The sequence below is a fragment of the Asterias rubens genome, chromosome 18, assembly GCF_902459465.1.
Source record: "Asterias rubens chromosome 18, eAstRub1.3, whole genome shotgun sequence".
Classification (NCBI taxonomy): domain Eukaryota; kingdom Metazoa; phylum Echinodermata; class Asteroidea; order Forcipulatida; family Asteriidae; genus Asterias; species Asterias rubens.
In genome coordinates, this window is record NC_047079.1 from 11,469,712 (window position 1) to 11,490,176 (window position 20,465).

General features: G+C 41.0%; 1 protein-coding gene across 1 annotated transcript; it reads left to right on the forward strand.

Moving 5' to 3' along the window:
• Positions 1-1,713: 1,713 nt before the first annotated feature.
• On the forward strand, positions 1,714-19,585 carry LOC117302756. Its single transcript, XM_033786775.1, has 17 exons — positions 1,714-1,827; positions 3,791-4,018; positions 4,739-4,894; positions 5,346-5,468; positions 6,003-6,230; positions 7,849-8,148; positions 8,697-8,939; positions 9,455-9,712; positions 10,177-10,464; positions 10,983-11,249; positions 12,352-12,558; positions 13,143-13,220; positions 13,942-14,124; positions 14,838-15,073; positions 15,714-16,095; positions 16,849-17,041; positions 17,901-19,585. Exons 2-17 carry the CDS (start codon positions 3,815-3,817, stop codon positions 18,752-18,754), a joined length of 4,200 nt encoding a protein of 1,399 aa, XP_033642666.1. The 5' UTR covers positions 1,714-1,827; positions 3,791-3,814; the 3' UTR covers positions 18,755-19,585.
• Positions 19,586-20,465: the final 880 nt, after the last annotated feature.

The following is a 20,465-nucleotide window of genomic DNA, read 5'->3' on the forward strand; positions in this document are numbered from 1 at the left end:
CGAAAGAAGGCTGCCATCTTTTGCCTCATACAAAACATTATTTTTTCGGTATAAAAAGTTGTATCAATCAAATTAAAATAGATATAATTTAAATATTATATAAAAACATTGTAGTAAATTTAGCAATTTTAATAAACATTATATATTCAATATTTTTATTTTAACATAAAAACAATTTTCTTAAAAAATATACATTTCCAATCACTTGTGTTATGCCAGTTACTGTTTCGTGTATCATCACAAAAAAGATCGATTATTTGATCCTTGACGCGTAAAAATATGTATTCATAGTTTGTTTTAAAATTGTATTCAGCACGATCCGTTTACTGCTTTAACCATGTTTAGTAACAAATGAAATAACTAGGAGAATTAGCTTCTTTAAAGCTATAAACCTTTAGAAATTTCCACTCGCCTGGGCCCCTCTTACCATGCTCTTACCTGTCCCATCAGCAAACAGCAAACAGCAAACAGCCGTAGTAATATAGGTTCTTATCTCTGATTGATCACTTATTAAAAAACACGTAGACGAATAGGGTACCATACACAAAGATTACATTGCTCCTAGCGTATTTTGTTTTCCCAGGACAGAAGAGGGCAAAATGGGCGTGTTTTCTGTCAGAATCAGTCTTCGCGCGTGCGCATTTTGCAAAACTCTTTGGGTCGGTGACACATGTTGATGTCATTGGTCACATTCATATCTCAATGGTCGTCTCACTAAAAATGGAATACAATTACATGAACTTTTTGGTTGGACCATGGAGGAAGGATTTCCTTCCTATGGTTGGTTTGATCAGCAGCCAGCAGAGCATGCATATAGTAGAGAGGAATTTGGGAAGAACAGTGGGAAGGACGGGGAAGTTGCTCTCAGATGCTCTCAGATGGCTGGGGACCCAAACTGTTTACCCTACTAACTAGACCCAGTGACAGGGCGCTAGATTCCTTTTTTTTCGATATGTTGACATTATCGGTTCTTTTTTGAAATTTTGACATTATCGGTCATGACCGATAATTTCAATATTTTGAAAAAAAAGAATCTAGTCCCGAATGTCAAATTTTCGAAAAAAAGGAATCTAGCGCCCCAGTCACTGTCTATGTTTAACCCATGATTTATGAGAAAATTACCCGAGTCCCCGACGCCAAGTGTGTAAGTTTCCAAGAAACACACTTCTTATGAGGCATGGACAATTTGGAAAAATTAAGTCAGTCGCGGCGCGCGATAATCAATCAATCAATCAATCAACAATATTTCTTTCCATAGAAACGTATATGCGTAAAAAATTTGTTTTGCACAAAACTGAAATTGTATGGAGGGGAAGGCATGACCATGGTCGGCATGACCCATTAGCAATAGCTTAGGCAAGAGATGTACTTGATGACTAAGTGGCTTTTTGATTGAGCAAAGGGAAGGGTTGGGCACCATGGTTGTAGAGACTAGAGTGGATTGTCGTGCGTGTTTTGTTTTCCTAATTTGGGTGGGTGGGTTGGGTTTCTAATCATGTGGCTAATTGAAAAAGGCAATGATGATTGGCTCACTGAATTTCAAGTCACCCGCTCTCGCCCTGTGTGCAGCCTGCTTGTGCTGCTGACGGGTGACCACCGGCCACGCGCACGGCGGCGTGCAAAAGTCTGTAAAACACGCCCACTTATGCTAAGTGCCTCGTCTGTCCTGGGAAAAAAATACGCTTGCTGCTATGGCCACTCAAAATGCTGAAAATTCCCAGTGCCAAAAAAAAGTGACAGCAGAAATCTCCGGAGTGTGTACGCTTCTTAGCTTGAATAACTCTTTTGTCCTTCACTAAACTTTGTGGACACAACATTGGAAGATAGGTGAGTAAGTTTAGTCTTTGAACTTTTAATGCGATAGGGTTAAATTTTGAGTAATAAAATGATTTTCTTTTAATAAATTAAAAATTCACGTAAATGCAGTCACTGCACTGCAACCCACATTTCCATCCTCATCACTCACTCTGGACCCTCCATCAGCTGATTGACATTGACAATAATACCGCTGTGTTTTTACCCTCACCCATGTTCAAAAGGCATTGTATTAGGCATTATATGTGACGAAGGTGCAAAGAAGTCAGAACACTTCTTTTAATTTAATTGAATTTCCGATGAGATTTTATGGACCGGTCCAATAGCAATAAAGCTTTTATTATTAATTATTAATTTAAAATTTTAATAAATTCTGAAATAAATAGGTGTGACTCAGAACTGTGTGAGTGTGACTGTGTGATTCAATCAATTAAATGTATTGACAATTTTTTGCTGATTTAAGAGTAGTTGCGATAAAATAACCCTCCCGCCGACGGTTACGTTATTGCAACTACTCACTAGCTTGAGAGTTGAGTAAACAAATTTCAGTTTGTTGAGTGCATTGTGTCATATAGTCCATGGTCTACTCGATCCTACCTAGCTTGGCTAGACCCAGTTACTGGGTCTACCTATATAGGCTACAGTTTGGTTTTAGGTTTTAGACTATTTTATTCAGGTTTTTAAGCCTAAAAAAAGGTTTTTAGTTTATTGCACAAGTTTATTATTTATACTTCTACTTCTTTGTGATACTCAGCAATGTCCGTAAGCATGGCAAGTCAGGATATAGACACTTTTTGTATTAAAATTGATGGTCAAATTTTCCACAGAATGTTGAGCTTGCAGTATTGAGCATGAATTACATTTATTTATTAATACAGTGGACACATTGGTAATTGTCAAGGGCAAAGACCAGTCTTCTCACTTGGTGTATCTCAACATATACATAAAATAAACAAACCTGTGAAAATTTGAGCTCAATTGGTCGTCGAAGTTGCGAGATAACAATGAAAGAAAGAGAAAAAAAACATTGTCACACGAAGTTGTGTGCTTTTAAGTTTTAGATGGTTGATTTCAAGACCTCAAATTCTAAATCTGAGATATCGACATCAAATTTGTGGAAAATTACTTCTTTCTCGAAAACTACGTCACTTCAGAGGGAGCTGTTTCTCACAATGTTTTACACTATCAACCTCTCCCCATTACTCATATTCAAGAAAGGTTTTATGATAAAAATTATTTTGAGCAATTACCAATAGTGTCCACTGCCTTTAATTATTTTATTTTATTTTATTTTATATAATTCCAGGCCTGGAATTTAATACACGCAAGCAACGGAGGCATCCTTTGCCCCTGTGTTGGCCTTTGTGCCCTTAAAAGGTTTCCCATTGACTTTAAGATTTTCCAATGGAAGTGCCCTTTGTTAATTTGGTATTTTTTTCAAAATAAGAATGGCTTTGCCCTTTTAACATGTTCGAAAATGAAATGAGAGGATGGAGGGTTACGACTATCGCAATTACATTCTGCCACGCATATTTTTTGGTGATTCCATTGTTCTCAGCTCATGACCTCACTAGTCACATACAGTTGAGTTAATAAGATATGTAGAAGAAACATTTATTTACAGAATTCCATTAGAAAGTTGTATTTTTAAAAATACATACAACTACGGGTGCGTTCAATTAGCTTCGATCTGTGTCGATCTTGCGGTGCTCATTCGGGTGAGCCCCTGACAACGAGCTAATTGAACGATCACTCGCCTTCTCGTGGTGACGTCATGCACCTTGGTCCAGCCCAAGTGACCCGTTCCACAAGCAGGGCACTAATAGGGCTGACCTGTGTGAGCCCCTTGAATGACGTCAAAGCTATTCAAACGTACCGGGGGCAGATCGGGGTCGCCCCAGGAAGCCCATCGAACACACCCACTATTTAATTATCTATCCTCATAAGCCTTTGGTTTATTTCAATGTACTTCCAGGTCGTCTGATATCCGAAGGATGCAATGGGTACAGGATCATCCAAGTCGAAACAAAAAGGCAAAGTAGTTGTTGCCGCAGAGGTTGTTGTTGAAGGTCAATCTCAACCCATCAAGGTCAAAGGTCAAGTCAATCTGAGTGAAAATGCAGGTCAACAAAAAGGACCGGCTATGGTCAAGCAGGTCGCTCCTAACACGTACAGTCTTCAGATGGGAAGTCAAAGCATTGGGGTGAGTTTTTTCCCCCTCTTCTTTTCTAAAAGATTCAAGCCATTGGCAAGGAATATTTTTAGTCAATCAATCATGGTTTTCTTTTTTAGAAGTACTTTCTTTCCAATTCTCTAGTTATCTAGAAACATTCTATAAAAATTGAGCAAATCTGTTGACTATACCATTTCGCCCTTTACATTCGAATTTGCCTCGTAAACCTCCGGTTCCGCCGTAGGGGGGAGGGTGACGTTATCACAACTAAAAGGGATTGTACAGTCAATTCAATTCAATTCAATATTTAATTTTTCATGCCATCACGCAAATTTTCATCGTTGGTTATTGGAAGATCATTCCAATCCTCTAGTTACCAAGAAACGTACCAAAAAGGGATAGCATGCTACTGGTTTTGGAATAGTTCCTTATTCATTAAAAACGGAAGTGCCCTTGAAAATGGCCTTGCCTTCTTACAGATAAAATTCCAGGCCTAGGGTTCTTGAGATATACGCTGGTGAAAATATTGAACCTTCCCTCACTACAAAGTGAAATCCTCATCCCTTACCCACCTCGGACTAAAATCTTAAAACCAAAAACTTGCTGACAAACCTGTCCAGAATTTCAATTTGTTTTTTCTCCTATGTTTATATAGGGTACACAACTTTTGAAAATTCATTCTCTTTGGATCAGTATGGGGTGCTAAATAAATATGATATTATTATTATATTTATGCTTTGAATTCCACAGTCATTTGATGTTCCTAATGGCAGCGGTGACTTTGCGACGTATTTAGCCAACGCTGCCAAGATGACGGTGACTAATATTGAGACAGTTGCTGGTGAGGACGACGGCAGTAATGGAGAACGTATCAACCAGTCGTTTCAGATACAGCTTAGCCATCAGGTACCAGACCGTCATTAAACAGTAGTCATCTTGAATTCTATATACATGTACTGTTTTATTAGAACGCACTAGACACATTTGGAAATTACTCTAAATATGAGTTAGAATACAAATTTACTTGGTAATGAGCAACGGAGAGCTGTTGATAAGTATAAAACATTGTGAGAAATGACTCCCTCTGAAGTAATGTAGTTTTGAGAAAGAGGTAATTTCTCACTCAAATATTTGAATCTGTGAAAGACTTCAGGCCTAGAGCCTTTCTCAGGCATCTGAAAGCACACAAATTTGTGTAAATTCTCTCGCAACTACGATGACCAATTGAGTCCAATTTGTTACTTTACGCATATGTTGAGATACACCAAGTGAGAATACTGGTCTTTGACAATTACCAAAGGTGTCCAGTGCCTTGAATCATTAAACTGAAATTGTGTGCAATGCTTTTCCCATGCAGGATACCAGTCAATCCAGAGGGCAGTACAGTGATGATGAGGATTGGGAAGAGGTTATTCAAGACCTTAATGCTAAGGAGAACCAACCAACCTCCAACAAAGACGAAGACCCTAAGGAAAGAAAAGTAAGAAAGTAAGAAAGATTTGCAAAAGAAATTACTACGCGCAAAGTGATTTTGCTTACTAAGATTTGGTTATCAGCCAAAATGCCATGTCATCTGTACCATCTACAACTGGTTTTGTGTTTGAGTTTCTGCTTAGCATACATTTTTGAAGTAATAACCTGTATAAAAATTGGTCCCTTGACTTGCCTGAGTGCCATGCCTCTCTTAACCTGGTCTTAATCTTTGTAGCATTTTATCCTCTTCAAAGAAAAAGCTGCATTCAACAATCGAAACAGTCTTACTTGACCGGTTCAATATTTTTGTAACTTTTGTGTGAGCATAATTGTGAGAGCCCACTGTTATGGCGCTGGTTACCAAAGAATTCTGCACTTATTTTGCCCTGTCAAACGCGTATTTGTATGGGTCGTAGCAGGGCTGAAGCACAAAATCCCAAAGTAAACCATGCCATGATTTGGAGTTCTTCTCATTTGGACTATTTTTCTGTATTTTTTCTAAAAATGAAATCTTGTTTGAACACTCTCAAAAACTTTTCAGGCTCGTTTGAAAGAAGTCCTTCAAGCGAAAAGAATCGCGCTGTCACAACAGGAGTACGAACAGATGATCGCAAATCACAAGCAGGAAGTCGAACTCATGGCAGTCCTGAGGGATAAAGAACGAGAACGACAAAAGTACACGATGGAGTCTAAAGTTGAGCAGCGAAGGCAACGACGTCTCGCTAAAGAAAGAGAGAAGAAGGAGAGACAGAAGCTCTTGGAGGAAAAGGTACAACAATGTAGGTTCTCTAGAATTGGTTCAGGTATCGCCTTGAATCTGATTAAGATGTTTCTCCAGTGCCTTCAGAATGACGGCAAGTGTTCCAAACACCACAGGGACTACTTTCACTTTCACCTGCCACATCTTACAAAGTTCCCTGGCTAAGTCTTGGTACCCTTCGGAGCTATCCTTATGTTTTGTTTGTACTTGTGTTAAGATGATCTTCCCATCAAGGGAACTCGACTAAACTCCCACAATGGGACATACACGCCAAGCTGGCAACAGCCAATCTCTCAAAAAAAAACATTGGTTTCACAACTATGATTTTGAATTGCACAAATCAAGTAAGTAGACGACAATACTTATTATAGTTATTGTGAAATCAGTGGTTAGCTTGGTAGGATTCAAACCCGCAAACTTGTGATTGCAATTCCTGCAGTCAAACCACTGGACCACGTGAGATATTACCCAGCACAGCTGTATCAGTTGCTTGACATAATCTTCCTTGTCTATTATTATTTGCTATAACTATCAGGCCTCAAATTTCCCGATTTTTAGGGCAAGGCCACTTTGGCCTTGAATTTGTCAAATTTTGAAAGGGCACCAAGGCCATGGGGTAGGGCACCAAGGCCAACTTAAAATTTCAAAAAGGGCATCAAGGCCATAAAAAATAAAGATCATGAAACAATTTCTGTTCAGGTCCATGAAGGCTATTTTAATGAACCATTTCATTACTTTTGCTTTCCTGTAACAAAAAAACATCAAGTATTTTTAAATGTATTTAATTTTATTGATTAATGGGAAGTAAAAGTAAGCATCCATTTTTTGTTGCGATGGCCAGACGTAAACAATGAACTGTCACTTAACTGTGTGCAGCGGAGATTTTGTTGCGACGGCCGGACGTAAACAATGAGCTGTCACTTGACTGTGTGCAGAGCGGAGATTTATTCAACGGACATACATGTACATGTACATGTACCTTTCATGTACATGTACATGATGCGTGATTTACGTAACATGGCCCACGTGCACAAACATGTACGAGTACCAGTGAACAAGCACAACACCAGTGGAATAGGCGGACGCCCAACCTCGAATAGAACCGAAATTGTGATTAGCTGGTACCCATCATGGACAACCTTGCGTGGGTACGCATGTTGCAAGATGAGTACCAGTGCGATTGTTCTCAAATGGTCGTTGCAAGTACATCCGGCCCGTGTATAAACTTCGAGTACACAATGTCTATGATGGATGCACGTCTGTCGTTCGTTCTGCATCGTGCACACACACATGCACTGCATGGATATGCTGCCGTCCGTTTAAATTCCGTGTGATGAGCATTCAACCGACCGCGCTCTGTGTGCGTGTATTAATATAGAATGTACATGTAAGTGTTTGATTTTATGTGCACACAGACGGATGGTGGTGGTGTATCAAAACATAAATTTTGATCTCAAAAAGGGCACGGCGGTCATCGGAGAAAAAGGGCACGGCCTTTTTGGCCGCGAAAATGTCAGATTTTCTCGGGGCACCACGGCCAGTAAGCAGGGCACCGGCGGCCATGGCCGTCGTGGCCGCCGGGAAATTTGAGGCCTGTAACTATTTCTGTTTTTATGAAATCACACAGGCCGCTAAAATTCAGACACAAAAGGAGCCAAATGGTAACCCTAGCAACATCCCTGCAAACAAAGAGCAACTGGAAAAAGAGATTCATGACAGAAATGCTGCCTTTGAGAATGAGATGAAGAAGAAGAGGGACCAGCTATCGGAGGCAGAGTACCAGCGCCTTCTTGCGCAACACAAGTCGGAGATGGATAAGTTGAGACAGAAGTTAGATAGAGAGACTGACAGACAGAAGCAGTCCTTTGAGGATAAGCTGGAGGAGAGGAAACGGCGGAAGATGTTGGACGGCGGCTCGTCTGGGAAGGTAAGAAAGGTCTTAAGAATGTCTCAATAAAGAGGGGCACTAAGGACAACTTCAGTTTTATGATGCACTCGTATTCTTGGTGCATCGTGGCCGAGCATGTGCACTGAGCTTCAGGGTTTCTGATCAGCAGAGTGTGGGTTCGAGTCCTGGAAGTGGCACTTGTGTCCTCAAACAAGATACTTTGTAGAGTTGTAGAGTTTTAGGTAGGATTCAAAACTTTTCCTGGTGGAAATATGATGTAATAAGGTATGCAGTAACGCCATGTAATGATAATCTCTAATTGAGTTGACGTTGTTCTGAAAAAAAACCGTTGGTTTTAACTCATGAGTTGAAACGTCCAGGGCTCAATTTCATAGAGTTGTTTAACAAGAAAATATTGCTTAACAATTTTCTATGAGCAGGACACCAGCTATACATGGTATTTTAGTTGTTAACCTTATTCTTTTGAGCAGAATGTTGTTGTGCTTAGCTGTTTTTTTCTGCTTGTAAGCAGCTCTATGAAATTGGTCTCTGTATTTATTGGGGGTTTTTCTGTTAAAATCTTGTAGGAAATGACCGTAGAAGAGATTCGGCAGCTAGAGGCTGATCTAAAACGTCGCCAGGCTCAATTTGAGGCAGAGCTTCGCGATAAGAAGTCCCAGCTATCTGATGAGGATTACAAGAAACTGATAGCGACGCATAAACAGGAGTTGAACCAGCTACAACAAACACTGGACGGACAGAAGGAGAGACAACGGCAATCTCTGCTGGACAAACTAGCGGCGAGGAAAGCCGGCAAAGATAATAAAGAGGTGGGTTTCATTTTTTGCAGTTTCACATTTTTCGGTTAAAATTTGTTTTCCTTCTTCATAAAAAATTATCAGCTTTTTTATGAACTAGATTTTACGGCAACAAAAATGCTCCCCTGTTGTTGATCCACCCTGTGTTAGAGATGTACCCAGAGCTCACGATCAAAAGGGGCATCAAGACATAGAGCAACTGGTATCCCCCACCCCCCCCATTCTATTTTGATTTTGTGATATGTATAACTGTACGCAGTTTAGGATGACCGTGTAAAAACATGAATCTTTTTTAAGTGTATTGCGTCATAATACTTGCATTTTGACATCCGCATGCTAAGCACCCTACAAACGCTCTACTTTTGGCAGTTTGGTTAGCTAACAAATCAGCGTAGTTTTTCATCACATCCTTTTCAGGGGTCAGTGACAAGTTGTACCAATTATGGCGTGCTTTCCCAAGGTAGCAAGGCTAGTTGAATATAACCTTAAAAACTTAAAATCTACCATCTTGATTTGGTTCTTCCAAGATGCAAGATGGTGACGCCATGTCAGCCGATGAGGTCAAAGAGCTCCAGTTAGCCTTAAACCAAAAAGCCATGGACTTCAAGAAGAAGCTCAAAGACTCTAAAGGGTCCCTCTCCTCGGCAGAGACGGAGAAACTCATCAAGGAGCATCGGTTGGAGATGGATCATCTTCAGGAGCAGCTGGATGCGGAGAAGGAGAGAATGAGACGGGTCTTGATGGAGAAGATGGAAGCGAGGAAAAGGAAGAAAAGAGGAAAGCAAGTAGGAGGACAATTTTTCTCAACAATTTTTGTTTTGTCCCTAGGGATTATATTTCAAAGCCTTGGCTCAATATGCTTTCTCCAGAAGACAATCAGAGCATACTGATCGAAATGTCTAGTTAAAACCAGAACAACCCCAACTCATTTAGAGATAGTCATTACATGGTCTTACTACAAACCTTTCCGTATCGTATTTCCACCATGCTAAGTCCCAAATCCTACCTTTTTTTTCCTACTTGGTGCCTAAGAGATAGAAGATGTAGCAAAACCTAAATCAATATTTTTTTTAAACGACAAATATAAACCCTAGGGACAAAAATAGTCTCACTATTATATTTTGTGTTTTTTGGAAATTAATTCAAATGAAAATGACCAAGGGTGTCCAGTGCTTTTAAGGAAAAACAATATGTTTTAAGCCTAATAATATTAATCCGACGTTCAAACCATATCGTGTTCTCCATGTAGGCGTCGAACGGCGACACACCACCTCTCACTGCCGAAGAATTAAAACAACTCCAACTGTCCATGGACATCCAAGACGCCAAATTCAGAGATGAGATGAAATTGAAGAAGTCTAAGATCTCCGATAAGGAATATCAGCTACTCATGAAGAAACACAAAGATGAGCAAGATGAGATCTCTAAGATGCTCGCGTCCGAACGAGAGAGGATGGAGAAAACGCTTCAGGACAAGCTGGCGACGAGAAAGTTTAGAATGCCGTCGGCTAGGGAGAGGGTTGTCTCCAAGAATGATGTAAGATTCAAGCCTCGAATCCACAGCAGTTGCTGTGGTGCCCTCAGCAAAGTTCCAATACAAATTTACATTTTCCTCATAGAAGTGTCCCTCATAGAAATTGCTGTACCCCTTCAAGAGCGAAGTTCAAGTCATGAAACTTTGGCATTTGTTATTCTTTTGACTATTATTAGTCGAGTTGTCAGTTTTATTTTGTCCAATTCAAATTTGTATCTTAAACTTAAAAGAAAGGTTTGCAGTGACACCATGTAAGAATTCTCTTTTGTTTGTAATGGTTGCTCTGAGAAGAGCTGGTTTCTGCTAATATCAGGGCCACCACTACTCACAAAAGAGTTTTCTTATACAGTTTCACCACAGAAACCTTACATAGTTAAGTAAACTTTGAACAAAACTATGCTTCACATGGTGTTACGGTAAACCTCTCTTAGTTATACTTCCACCTAGCAAAATTTTTAAATCATGCAAATTTATGCTTGTTAAAAAATTCTGTTGATGTCAATTCCTCAAAATATTTGCAGGAAGTTAATAAACTTCAGGAAGAGATCCTTCAACGAGAAACGACGTTCGATAACGAAGTGAAAAAGAAACGCTCAGAGTTGTCAGATGCGGACTACCAGCGCCTCTTAGCGCAACACGAGAGAGACATTGAGCGGCTGAAGGGAAGACTAGCCTTGGCGACGGAGAGACAGAAGAGGAATTTCACGGATAAGTTGGCCGAGAGGCAGAGGCGGAAGGCTCAGTGGCAGGCGGAACAGGAGGAGAGAATGAGAATTATGGCTAAACTGGTATGAATTCAAGCGGGACTAATAATTTGTCATTCACAAGTGCACCCTTTTCAGTTGGCCCAGGAGAAGCCATGTTTTCTCAAGTTGTTGTCTAATCCGTTGCACATTCAACTCTGCGCGTATAGGCAGTTTAGAACATTAATACAAATACTTTATAAAAGCATGGTATGGCATATGGCTTCATTAATAGTTGTGGTCCCCCCCCCCTTTTTGTGGGGAGATGGATCCTTTTTTCATGCTGGCCCTGACCTTTGGAATCATCAGCCCCCACTAGGAGTAGGTAGCCTTTTTGCCCTTAGTGATTTCAAATTTGCTCTCAATACCCATCTCTTCCAGGCTTAGTTTCAGATGTTGTTTTGTATTGATAGTTGTTAACATACGCTTTTTTTGGAATGTTGCTATGTTGTTATTTACAAGTATGTGTTTTGTCCTGCACCATGAGCGTCAAGACTTGATAGATACCGGCAAGGTATAAGTGTTCTTATTATTATTGTAATTGATGTGCAAAAATATTCACAAGCCTCATAAAAAAATACAGAGAAGTACAGCTTTGCTGCTTTATTAAGGCAACACCACTCCTGTAATGCCTTGCAAACTATGACTGCTCGCCGGGCTCTGTGCAACGACCCGAAACTTGTCAAACTTTTTCCTATGATACACTGCCAAAATTACCTCTCTTTGGCAGTGTCATGGCCGAACGGTAAAGAGCACTGGATTCAAGCTCTGATGTTTGATCGGCGGGTGTGAGTTCGAATCCCGGTCGTGACACTTGCTACGTAAAATTGGGGAGGTAGTGCTTTCTGCTCTACCCGCCAGGATTCGGACTGATGATACCCAAGCCCACATCCGTATGGACTGTGAAAGGGGTAACCCTGTTTCAGCCCTAGGAGTAGGTGGCAACAGCCTCTGGAAAAAAAAAATTGTAGCCCATACCTTGAGTGGCCTTCAGGCCTTGTGTGTCTGGCGACTTGCATAAAAAAAAATAAAAAAACATGTAGGTGTCTTACTGTATTGTAAACACATCCAAATTAAACACTAGACCACTGAGATTGCCCAGTATCCAAAGACAGTTCAAATCCTACGTTTTATATCTACTGAACAGGAAAGCAACGATGCAGATATAGCTCAAGATGATGTCAACAATCTTGAGGATGATATTGCGTTGTATAACCACGAAGTCAGAGAGAGCATTGAGGAGCAGAAAGGCAAAGTTTCTGAGTCGGAGTATCGCAAGATGATCGAAGAACATGAAAGGAATATGGAGATATTCAACCGGAAACTGAAAAGCGAAAGGGAACGTATGTTAAAGGTTAGTCAGAAAATTATCACCCTCATAATTAACCTGTACTTTACCTTCATCACATTGACGCCATTTTGTTTTTCCTCTGTACAAACTCTAGCAGCCTCGCTACCATGGGCAGAGTCCTACATCAAGCCCTCTCGTTACCAACCCCTGTAGGGAAGTGCTGACAAACAATGCTGATTGGCTCCCAATGCAAACTACTTTGCGCACATGTTTGTTGGGAAGCGCCCCAAAGGCAAATCGGTTGGAACATTCTAATTAGATCGGACAAGTGTTCAAGTCCATACTCATGGACCATTCTGTTGGCCCGCTGGGAATATATGCAAATGGACTATTGGCTGTACTTATGTATTAGTCTAGGATTGCTCCCATACTTCTGCACAGGGCTGCATTCAAGTAATTTTGGAGGTCCAATGGATTGCGAGCAAGTTCCCATTGAAACATCCTTTTGTGCCTAGAACATGCCTGACTTTTGAGACGGCCCCTTTAAAAAAAAATTATCGCTTTTGACTCTGTTGTCAGCATGCGAGTGTTTTACGCTTTCATCTTATGTGAATTGACTCATGTTTTTTGATGTTGTTATCTTAAAGGTACTTGAAGCCAAGAAACGAGCCAGAGGTCAGAAGGTCGAGTCAGGTCAAGAGGATGAAGGCACCTCAGATGAGGAGGTAAGGTCATCCTTTAGAATGGAATGCAAGATTTTGTGACTCTTAAAATGTCATACTTTGAAGTTTTGACGCAGCTCTGATTTTTTTTTTTTTTTTCAAAGTCGATCACCCTTGTTAGACCAGAGCAGCCAGAAACAGCTTGTACATAAATACTCATAGCGGCCAGAAACGCCTGTTATATTTTACCTACTTGGGGTGTCATGTCCAAGTGGTTAAGAGCATCGGATTCAAGTTCTGGTCAAGTCATCAGAGTGTGGGTTTGAATCCTGGTCATGACACTTGTGTCCTTGAGCAATTTGCTATAATCGCTTCTCTTCACCCAGGGGTATAAATGGGTACCTGCGATAGGGTTAGAGGTTGATATTGAAAAAGCCCTTGGAGTGCTACAGTTGCCAAGGTTCTATACTCCACAGGAAGCTATTAAGAAAGATTAAAGGAAAGTTATTGGCCCAATGACCAGGGCACTAATGTAAAGCGCATTGATGTGATTATTGTAAAAAGCACTATATTACATTATTATAAGAACTAGTTATTATTATTATTATTACTTTCACTCAACCAAACAGGTCAAAGAACGGTCTTGACTCAACCAAAAAAATCTAAGAAAGGTTATGTCCCGAAAAGACTTTCAGCTACTTTCCCTGGAAACGTCGTAAAGTTATAGCCCTCCATACGTTTTGAGGGAATTTTTCAACAATTTTGTTTTCTGTCTCTGCATCAGTTGGACATTGATGCCCAACCTGTTTCCATGGTAACATTAGAGGTCACCCAGCTGTGGACGACACCGACCCAATCAACGTCTCTGGTTGTCGTTCCTCTTAAAGATGAATATCCAGTCAAGAGGAAGAGGGAGTTGTACACCGACCCCAGCATCTTCAGGAACCTGGACGCTCACGCTATCAAGGTGAATATATTCTCAGTCAAATCATTTTAGGTTGAGCAAAGAGTGGGAACTAGAGTGGGAACCTGTTGCCTCCGGATGAGCACGCAGACGCTCTACCACTTGCCATGGTTTCCGTTGCCCCTGGTCTTGGCCTTGGTGCCCCTTCAAAAGTTTCCCATTTGTTTTCCAATTGAAGTACCCTATCAAGGTTAATGTATTCTCAGTCAAATCATTTGAGGATTCAAACAAAGAAAAATTGACTTGAGTGAGAACCTGTTGCCTCCGGATGAGCGTGCCGGCGCTCTACCACTGGCCATGGCGTCTGTTGCCCCTGGTCTTGGCCTTGGTGCCCCTTCAAAAGTTTCCCATAGATCCAAAGGTTTTCTAATTGAAGTACCCTATCAAGGTTAGTAATATTCTCGGTCAAATCAATTTAATTTGAACAAAGAAAAATTGAGCAAGATTTGAAGGTGTGACCTTCTCGATTAATGTGCCGCAGCTCTTCCAACTGAGCCATCTAGCCCTATTGACCCCTTGCACGCGCGTCACACGCGGCGACTGATGCCACGCTCACCATGTTGGTTTCCCTATTTGTCAGTAGCCAGGGTTCACACCCAAGCAAGGGGATCACCGTGTGTGATCCCTGGCTACATTGAAGTTACAGATTGAATGGCTTCTAAGTGTGTAATGAAATAAATAAATACAATTAAACTTGTCTCCTTCTTCGCTTTCAGCTTGCGCAGACAGTCAGCCTCGTCACCCAACCAACGTTCTCCTCCTTGGTCAACGAACTGGTCAGCATAGGTCAAACGGAACTAGAGAAAGTCCGTCTGGTCTTCCGTTGGATTACGGCACAAAACTGCGAGGAGATGGACCTGAATGACATCATTGATGACACACCTCTTGGGGTTCTAAAAGGGTTGTATCATAAGAAGATCACATTCTCGACGCTGTTCATGCGGATGTGTAGGTTAGTAGAGCAATAATACTTGGTTCTTATATCGTGCTTTATTACACCCCTATGGGCTTATCAAAGCGCTCAGTATTATATGCAAAGTATGTTGAACTACGCTTCGAAGTATGAGACCTAGTGTGGATTTCACAAAGAGTTAGGACTAGTCCTAACTTAGGACTAGTCCCAGGAGATATTAAAAACGTATGGGTAGTCCTAAGTTAGGACGAGTAACTCGTCCCAAGTCCAGATGAGACTAGTCTTAACTCTTTGTGAAATCCACCCCTATTCCTTTGTAGCACCATGTAATGGTTTACAAGGTGCTGTCGATCAGACCAGGAATACCGGGGCGAGCCCCTTCTCATTTTCAATAACTGCACTGGGTTGTTTTACGTGCGTTACACAACAAACGGGACTAACAGCTTTACGTCCCATCCGAAGGACGAAGCACCGTGGTTAAGTGTCTTGCTTAACGACACAAGTGTCACGACTGAGACTTGAACCAAGGTAGAAACACAAGAGCTTGAGTCTGGTGCTCTTAACTGCTAGGCCAGTGTACACAAAGACTGATTCAGAGAATTCCCGTCGGGCAAGATGCAACACTGCTCACACAAGAAATGTTTCATTTTGTAAACAATCATTGTTTTCTTATCTGTAGATTCTTCGGTCTTCGTTGCGTTGAAATCAACGGCTGCGCCAAAAATAAAAGCTACAAGCCCGGCCAGTACATCACGCCCAGCGACGCCCCCTACCAACACACATGGAACGCAGTACGCATCGACGGCTACTGGCATTTCCTCGATTGCAACTGGGGGGTGTCTCACATCCAGGGATCGGTGGCCTTTGACCCGTTCCGCTTTGAATATGACGAGCATTACTTCCTTGCTGACCCTGACGTCATTATCCGTAGTCACTTTCCGAATGATCCGGCGTGGCAGCTACTCAAGGAGAACTTGTCTCTTCAGGATTTCAACGCGTCCGTTCCTTTGAAGCCGGATTTTTTCAAGTTTGGGTTTCGGCTTCTAACTCACACCGCAGCTGTAAGTTCACTTTGTTTTTGAAGAAAGGGGAATTTTTTGTACTTATTTATTTATTTATTTATTTGTTTACTTAATTCTTCGGACAATACAATTAAAACAAGCACAGGCCGTCCAGGGAAGGGCAAAAGAAAAGAAAAAAACCAAAACATAACACAACAGTTACAATTTTAAAGGCGCTATATCATCAAGATTTAGCACACTAGAAAGAAATTAACATGGAAAAAGACCAGTCTTTAGGTCTTTACGAAATGCAGATAGAGTAACAGATTCCCTAATGACAGAAGGAAGATTGTTCCAAATCATTGGCCCAGCTACACTGAAAGCTTTTTGACGTAGAACTTTGTTCTCTTGGGGAACATTCAAGCGAGTGATGTCAAGTGTGGACCGAAGAAATCATGAAGGAGTGTAATGTGATAGTAAAAAGGAAATATAACGAGGTGTAGTTTTGTTCAATGGTGTTATTATTATTGTTTGTTTAGCATTCACTGGATATGTACATGAACATTTGTGTTTACATTGTCTCTGCTTGCGCCTTGAACATATGTAAAGATTGATTTGGCGCATTACAAATACCTACTATTATTATTATTAATATTAAAAACAAGAAGAGCAATTTTAAAATGGATTCGTTCTCGAATTGGTAGCCAATGAAGTGGAACATATTAAACTAAGCCACTTGAGTACCATGTTGGTAAATACATCACTATATAAGACTTCAGTTTTATTATTATTATCTTCTTGTTGTTTCCTCAGGTGATTAAAACGCAAAACGGAGAGTTGGATATCAGGGTACAGTGCCCTCAAGGACTGATTCTGTCAACACGTTTATCCACAACGCAAGGAGGTAGAGAGTTCAGTAAGGCTGGCGTTCCTTACGATCAGTTTGACTTCATTCATCAGATGGCAGAGAATATAATGGCATGCTACATTCGCATCCCTGAACCAGGTAAGTTCCTTCGGCGACAGTACTAAAAAGTAATTACATTCACAATCTGGGTCTAAACGACAACAACAAAAAACGAATTCGACGACACTCTCCTGACCTCCTTGTTAAGTTCCCCAGCGGAAGCTTCAGGAGGAAAATCTACCAAGTACCAAGTACCAAGTACTCAAAAATTGCTTGCCTACAAGTTTTTTTTAGTTTGTTTATGTTAGATTGCCTAACATCACAAGGCCATGGACGGCCACTTCATGGTGAGGGCTACACTTGACTTTCACCAGGGGTTCGTTGCCAGCTACTCCGATCTGGGTCTGGAACAGACATATCCCCTTCACAGTCTGTAAGGATGTAGGCATGGGTATCATCCACTAGCAGAGCCTGGCTGGTAAAGCAGAATCTATTTCTTCCTCCCAACTTTTTACCCAGCAGTTATTTAAATGGTGTTTGAAGCTAATGCATGGTGTGGAGAATAAAAGTAACTATGAACATAAATATGAATAGTAAACTTGCGGCTACAACCATGAGTAAAATCTCTTTTGAAGGAGTTACTCCTGGGTCTGAAACAGGGTTACCCCCTTCACAGTCTGTAAGGATGAAGGCATGGGTATCATCCACTAGCGGAGCCTGGCTGGTAGAGCAGAATGCACTTTCTTCCCAACTTTTTACATAGCAGTTATGGTTAAGTGCCTTCCTCAAGGGCGCAAGTATTACTTTTTTGGAAATTCCAGAATTGTTTTTCTCTCAGTGTACGGTTTTCGGAATGAAAACATGAGTAAACAATGTAAAGACAACAAACGTTCTCATGAGATGCACTTGGATTTGTTGTTAACTCTGTTCATTGTTTTTTGTTTGTTTTCTGTTGCAGGTGATTACTACCTGACCCTGTACGCCAAGAGGCAATATATGGAAGGAGAGATCAACCTAGAGACGGAGACGGAAATCTGTCGTTACTTAGTCCAAAATGACGCCCCTTGTAATGACCAGGTTCCCCTCCCCAAAGCCCCTGCTGATCACTGGGGACCCATAGGGGTCATGAATGTGGGTTTGTTGCCCCTAACCCACCGCACTGCCGTCGTCATGAACCGAGACGCCACCGATATCGAAGTCCACTTTAAGTCAACGCCGACTCAACTTATCTTCTCTCATACCCTAACCTCATGGGGTTTAGAACCGGAGCATCTGAAAGCTTACAGCATGCAGAGGGAGTTCAGCGAACAGCTGGTGTTCTTAGTCACACCACCTAAGATCGGACGGTACGGACTTCATATTTTCGCCCAATACCCCGGCATGAACACCCCCATTCACATTTGCAGCTACCTTCTTGTTTGTGCAGCCGTCAAGCCGGTGGTCACGCCTATTCCATTACTAGATAAAGGTGAGCACTGGGGTCCTTCAATGGCAAGTGCACTTCTGGGCATGACGGCTTTCACCCACCCCGATCCCTTGATCGTAACGTCCGACTCCAACTTACAAATGGTCATGGCTCGTGTTCTGAACATAAACGCGTATCACGAGCTACTGTACTACGGTAATAAAAACCCGCTTAATTCCAACTCCCAAGTGTCCGCCCAGTTGGACAGTCAGAGCGTGACCTACTTAATATCCCTCTCAAATCCCGGTTACTATCGATTTATAATCAAAGGGAAGGAATCAGATGATCCAGAGATACCTATTACACCGCTGTTTCATTACCTCATACGAAAAGTTCTAATAAATTGATTGCATGAAGGATGGAGTTTCCTGTACATGAAATAGTTGTAGGCTTTTGCTGAGCTATAAGCCATATCTGTTGCGTAGCAACAGTTTATTTTGGTAACAAGATGGAATGGAGTGTTTGTTTATAGTTTCCACGGAAACAATGCATCTGACTCTGGATTGTCACAAACTACCAACAAATTATCTTCATTAGACTTGTACATAATGATTGCAGAAGCTAAGCTTTTCTGTTTTGAAGAATTTTATGAGATGTTTGCTTGTACTTCCCCACTGATTTGTTGGTCTTCTGTTTTCGCCTTTATTTGCTGGATACTTCCAGCTGCATTTACAGGATCTCTTCCAAACGTCTGTACTGTGAGATTATTGGGCCTTGCAGGCCTGTAAGTTTTTGAAAGAGCAAGGGCACCAAGGCATTTTCTCCTTGGTAAAAGGCACCTACTCTATGAGGAATTTTTCAATTTCTACTGGAGCATTCCAAGGGCACCAGGGCAGGGGGCATGGAGGCAATTGCCTTCATTGCCTCTGTGAAGTATCAGACCCAGTCTTGCTCTTGTGTTTGGCCACTGCTAGTCATTGAAAGAGCAGGGCACCAAGGCATTTTCTCCTTGGTAAAGGGCACCCACCCTATAAGGAATTTTTAAATTTTTTACTGGAGCATTCCAAGGGCACCAGGGCAGGGGGCATGGAGGCAATTGCCTTCATTGCCTCTGTGAAGTATCAGACCCAGTCTTGCTCTTGTGTTTGGCCACTGCTAGTCATTGAAAGAGCAAGGGCACCAAGGCATTTTCTCCTTGGTAAAGGGCACCCACCCTATAAGGAATTTTTTAATTTCTACTGGAGCATTCCAAGGGCACCAGGGCAGGGGGCATGGAGGCAATTGCCTTCATTGCCTCTGTGAAGTATCAGACCCAGTCTTGCTCTTGTGTTTAGCCACTGCTCATCAAATAAAAGAAAAATCCTCTTGTCTTGTTTTAATTCTGTGAAACATTAGATTGAAATATTTTTTCAATATATAGTAAAAGTAAGTATTCAACATAGAATCACGTTTACAAATTAATTCTACAATTTTTAAATCCATTGCCTTATGACCATGTGCCTAAAACCACCTTTTTGTAGGAGTGCTTAATAAATGTGTATTTTTTATGTAAATTTAGAGCTGAAATTAAACCATTTATTTTTCGGTGGTAAACAGGTCACAAAGAAATTAAATTATAGTAGCAATGATATTCACAAATGGTTTAGCCTTCGAAAAGGTCTCTGCAACGGTCTAACATCAGGCTATTAACCGTTTAACACATTAAAATCTAGAGCACACGCGTGATTTTGATGTGTGTTGATGAAAGAATTAAAGTTTGAAAAAGTTGACCAGGAAAACCTACAGTAGTTGATAGCCCAGAAATTACTTTTTGCCTAATTCAATCGCCACAATCGGAATAAGTTATACGAATTAACGTGTACACACGTGTACAAAACAGGACTACTGACAAATCAATGAACATGTACAAGCATATTAGTTGTACTCATAGAGCTATATAATAAGACTTGTACTGCGTCTTTATTTTTTTTTTTTTTTTTCACTACGATGAGCATAACCTTACAAAAAAGACCATTCAAATTATTACACATTATTAGTTCATTCATTTACTGGCAGAAACTCATTTGGCACTTATCTTGGCAAAAGGCATAGTAATTTTTATAAATTTAGTCTTCGTTT

What these genes read in the sequence shown, in the direction of transcription:
- LOC117302756 (XM_033786775.1), top strand. Translation starts at nt 3,815, where the DNA reads ATGGGTACAGGATCATCCAAGTCGAAACAAAAAGGCAAAGTAGTTGTT. An exon ending in ACGGCGGCTCGTCTGGGAAG is followed by an intron (nt 8,149 to 8,696) that starts GTAAGAAAGGTC and finishes AAAATCTTGTAG; the next exon opens with GAAATGACCGTAGAAGAGAT. An exon ending in CCGGCAAAGATAATAAAGAG is followed by an intron (nt 8,940 to 9,454) that starts GTGGGTTTCATT and finishes GGTTCTTCCAAG; the next exon opens with ATGCAAGATGGTGACGCCAT.